Genomic DNA, 5,183 nt, shown 5'->3' on the forward strand with positions numbered 1-5,183 from the left:
CTGTGATCTGATCTGTGAGCGCCGATCTGTGATCTGATCTGTGAGCGCTGAGCCAACATGATGTACGTCTGATGATCAGGGGGGTTAATTGTCACCAAGCTCCAAAAAGAACTCGCCAAGAGCTCAGAGTGCCTAGTCTGAAACTAGGCATAAGTAATGAACAACATATGGAACAGCTGGGGAGAAACAGGGACAACTGAATGGTGGCGAACTCAGATAACAGCAGACTAACAAGAGAACATGAACTCAGCTAACAGCAGACTAACAAGAGAACATGAACTCAGATAACAGCAGACTAACAAGGGAACATGAACTCAGATAACAGCAGACTAACAAGGGAACATGAACTCAGATAACAGCAGACTAACAAGGGAACATGAACTCAGATAACAGCAGACTAACAAGGGAACATGGGCAACAGGTGTGGAACAGGCAGGCAGGGAGCAGAACACATGAGCCAAGAGCATTATGTCATCAGGCCTAGATGCCAACCATGACAGTATCAGGCTCTGGCCCAGGGGCCCCTGAGCTCTTTGGGCCCCTGGCCTGTGCCCGGTTGGCCCGTTCAGTAATCTATCCATGTAAGCGTGTCAACTACATTCAGAATGACTCACACAAATGGGCTCAGCAAGACAAATGTTGAAGTATTCCAAAAAGTAGACTCAAATCACGCTTCACTCCACCTTCTCGTAAACAGCTGGTAACAAGTCTTTTCTTGTCTCAGCTTGATTAATTACGGTGACGCCATTTATAGATTTGCTTATAGGACTCACCATTGTACTTTATATTCTCTGGTTGGCTGGCCCACAAATGGTTTGTACAGGATGCAGCATTGGCACATTTTAGGCAAGTCACCCCGCTATACCTCCTACAGCCTCAGATCCATCACTTGGTTTTGAGGTGCCAGGTGTGAGGACTGACGCTTGGTTCACACCACAAGCACCTCAGAAGCAGCGCTTCATGGAAGCTTCCAGCAGGAGCCTCGCCATCCCCACCAGAATCACACTGTTTTGCTCCACGCCTCGCTCTGTTTTGCCCGGCGCTGCTCTACCCCCGCTCACAACTTGCATTGACTTCATGCCTGGCTGCTCGCGTACAGTGGGCTGCATGCATGAAAAATAGAGCAGAAGCTGAAAGTATCGCTGCAGCATGCGTGCAGCCAGCGTTGCTTCAGTGTGGCGTGGCGTGCGGCTAGTGTGATCGGTCTCGCTTGTTAACAAGGATGCTGAAATGAAACTGCCTCTGCGCTGCGTTGCTTCAGCGTAGGATTGGCGTATGGTGTCTTCGGCCCCTGAGGCTGGAAAAAGGTGTCTCTTATTTTGGCCCCTGGTCCTGGAATGACCTGCAAGTTCCACTTAACCTGGATTATCCTGTCCTGGAAATAAGCACTGGGAATGTCTGTGTTACAGGTTGTGTATAAGACCTCTGTGTGCGTGCGTGTGTGTGTGTGTGTGTGTGTGTGTGTGTGTTACAGGTTGTGTATAAGGCGTCTGTGTGTGTGTGTGTTACAGGTTGTGTATAAGACCTCTGTGTGCGTGTGTGTGTGTGTGTGTGTGTGTGTGTGTGTGTTACAGGTTGTGTATAAGGCGTCTGTGTGTGTGTGTGTTACAGGTTGTGTATAAGGCATTTGTGTGTGTGTGTGTTACAGGTTGTGTATAAGGCGTCTGTGTGTGTGTGTGTGTGTGTGTTACAGGTAGTGGGTAAGGCGTCTCTGTACCGTGAGCTGGAAGTGGAGGTTTTGATGAAGAACCCGATCGACGAGCCGCTAACCGACTGCTCTCTGACCGTGTCTGGAAGTGGCCTGCTCAGACACAACGTGGAGGAGAAGTCAGTGTGTGTGTATGTGCGCGTGTGTGTGTGTGTGTGTGTGTGCGCGTGTGTGCGTATGTGTGCGTGTGTGTGTATGTGTGCATGTGTGTGGTGGGTATATGTGCTTCAAGGTACTGCACCACTCATATTGACCTATTCATACAGCAGCCATTTTGCACACTATTGGGGTGGGGATCTAGGTAGCCCCCCAGCATCATCAGGTCTCATCCTTGAAGCAAATTGAACATGGTGGCCAAGCTCGGTATTGCAAGTCACGTGACGCCCTGCAGCCCAGAAACAGTTTTTCCCGTCCACTTACATGGGGAAAGCGGCAGCTGTAATGTTTCTGGGTGTCACTCAAAGTCAAAAACAACTATTTGAATGATCAAGTTTTACTTTATGAGTCATTTTTCTCCAGAATCCACCAAGAGGTGTTTTCAGGAGCTCCCTGTCTCTCTGGCCACTGTATAACTCAGGGCCTGGGTTCACTATAACTCAGGGCCTGGGTTCACTGTAACTCAGGGCCTGGGTTCACTGTAACTCAGGGCCTGGGTTCACTATAACTCAGGGCCTGGGTTCACTGTAACTCAGGGCCTGGGTTCACTATAACTCAGGGCCTGGGTTCACTGTAACTCAGGGCCTGGGTTCACTGTAACTCAGGGCCTGGGTTCACTATAACTCAGGGCCTGGGTTCACTGTAACTCAGGGCCTGGGTTCACTATAACTCAGGGCCTGGGTTCACTATAACTCAGGGCCTGGGTTCACTGTAACTCAGGGCCTGGGTTCACTATAACTCAGGGCCTGGGTTCACTGTAACTCAGGGCCTGGGTTCACTATAACTCAGGGCCTGGGTTCACTGTAACTCAGGGCCTGGGTTCACTATAACTCAGGGCCTGGGTTCACTGTAACTCAGGGCCTGGGTTCACTCGCTCCTGAACACAAGCAGACATGTCACATGACCTTGGGCCGCACATCACGGAAATAAAGTCGGGAAGAAAAAACCCTTAAATGCTTCCTGCACCAATGAGCAGCTTACTTTCAAATGAATGAGTGGGCGTGTCCTATACCCTAACCAGTTCTTTTAATACATCCATGTTTGTTACCCACAGGTTAGCAGTGCTGCGGGCCGGTCACCAGGTTCGCTTCAAGATCTTCATCACGCCCTACAAGCCTGGACAGAAGACTCTGGTGGTCGACTTTGACTGCTCCGCCTTCAGAAACATCAAGAGCAGCTGCATCATCCACGTCCATCCCTACAGCTCCTATCCCTACAGCAACTACTGAGCAAACAGCTGGAATCCAACCTGCAGCTCCTCAAACTACTGAGCCAGTATGTCCGGCAGTCTTCGTCTTCTTCTTCTCAGAGTTTTATGGCGGTTGGCAGTTTGCATTATCCATCTCAAGCAGTGCAGTGGTTCCCAAACAGTCCCCCCTTTTATGATATACCTTTAGGAAGATTTACACCCCCCAACCCCCACACACACTGACACACACCCCAAATGTGCCTTAGTTGTGAATTAATTATTAATTGCACTATGATATAAACTCTCAGCTGTTCAGTTTGTTCACTGAAAAGAATAAATAAAATCTACTTCCAAAAAGATTTGATAGTAGATTGCTTTCTGAAAAATTTATTGTAAAAATTCTTCGATATATTTTTATGTTTAAAGGTACAGGACGGACAAACCCGGGGCCCTATCTTGGCACAAGCGTTTTTTGCGCTTGCGTCGCGCCCCCGGTTTGCACGCCGTTCGGCGTATATATGCTAACGAGTGCAGCTGCCAATTTGCGCTCATTTTGCGATCTGGCCACAATAGCACCCACTTTTGCGCTGGGTTTTCCACCCCGGCGCACCTGTGGGTGTGCCTTATGATAAACCAGGCGTGGCCGCGCTAAATCCTCACGTTTGCTATCGTCTGTGCGCTTAGAGCTCTGAAAAGCAGATCTAAAACCCTGCTGCGCCTGAACGCACCATTATTCTCCGCACTGCTCCAGCAGTGAAGGGGAAATCCTCGAAGGGCCCTGTCTTGCTACAGGCGCTATCCGCTTTTTGCGCTTGTACCCAGGTTTGCGCGCTTATGCTATCTTCCCTGCCTCCCACAAGTGCCAATTTGCGCATTGGGCACGAGACCTTCCAGAAGTTCCAGTTTTGCGCCAGCGTAAGGGCAAACGCAGGTGTGGGCGTGCTCCAAGCCAAACCAGGCATGTCCCCGCAAAATGCTTGCCTTCTGCTATCGTCAGCATGCCACACAATTCTTTGCACTAAGAGCTCTGAAAAGCAGCTCTAAAACAGCTCTTAGTGCAAAAATACCCCACTGTGCTCGATTTATTTTGTTTAAAACTTGGATATCAGCCATGCATCATGTTTAGGTGTGCCAGACCTGCATTGAAAGCTTGTGACCTCTGTATCTGTTGCTCCCGTATAGGTTGAGGCCACGTCTCATCATCGACAGTCCGCATGTCTGGGAACGCCCATACAGGCCCTAGGAACGCCCACAATAGACGCTGGTTAGCTGGCTCAGTCTTGCTGGGGGCGTGGTCAGGGTGGGGTAAAAAACCCCGTTCTATCCATTCAGCAAAGTTAGAATTTAGCTGATAGACCAGCCCAGGCAGACACGATCAGGGATTTAACCACCGCAGTAAACGCACATCTGAGCAGACGTCTTGTGTTCTGCTCTAGAACCCCCAAACCTGTAGTTTAGAGCCGCAGCACCGTCTTTTGGTGAGTCAGCCCATGAGATATATCGGCGGTTTTACCCCACTCGCGCGCCAGCCGTTTAACATTTTGTGGGCGTTTCCAGACATGTCTTTATTGACAGCTGGAGAATCTTTTTTTTTAATTAGTAAGCAAGGTTATTATGGTACTGCGTTTTTCATTATTTGTCTTTTTTTTTCCAGTTTAGTTTTAGTTTTTAAAGTGGGTTTGCTAGTTTACATTTTCTTTTTTGAAAATGCTTAGTTTTAGTTTCGATTGTATTAGTTTCAGTGTTGTTTTGTAATATGGGGTAGCCTATTTGTCAAAAGGTTAGAAAATGTATTGTCATAAAAACTCAACAAAAGATGATACCATTTAAAAAATATATAGGACAGATGGAACAACCATCCACAAAATAAAGGATGTTTGTCAGTGTGTTTGTGCCATTAACCAGAGAAATTCTGGTTAATTAATGACATGTACTGTATGTGAAATAAATTGACAAAGACAAAAACATTTTCTCTATAATTTCAATAAATGTGTGTCCTTATTAAGCGGTGCAGCTGCTTCTAAGTGACTATGTGTGTTTGTGGGTGAAATGTGTATGGCGAGATCAGCGCTTTGCAGTAATTTTAACACTAATAATACAGTTGTTTGTGCTATCAAGATAATCTGATGA

At 47.7% G+C, this 5,183-nt stretch overlaps 1 protein-coding gene across 1 annotated transcript in view; it reads left to right on the forward strand.

The window, feature by feature from the left end:
• The window catches only part of tgm8 (transglutaminase 8), a gene marked incomplete at its 5' end in the record, with an annotated part of 48,143 nt that extends 43,474 nt beyond the window's left edge, over positions 1–4,669 (forward strand). The window contains 2 exons of the mRNA XM_083661930.1: positions 1,694–1,827; positions 2,919–4,669. Coding sequence (XP_083518056.1) covers positions 1,694–1,827; positions 2,919–3,093 — 309 coding nt within the window. The 3' untranslated portion in view covers positions 3,094–4,669. The remainder of the gene's footprint in view (positions 1–1,693; positions 1,828–2,918) is intronic.
• Positions 4,670–5,183: the final 514 nt, after the last annotated feature.

This window comes from Poromitra crassiceps (genome assembly GCF_964638095.1).
Source record: "Poromitra crassiceps genome assembly, chromosome: 27".
Taxonomy (NCBI): Eukaryota; Metazoa; Chordata; class Actinopteri; order Beryciformes; family Melamphaidae; genus Poromitra; species Poromitra crassiceps.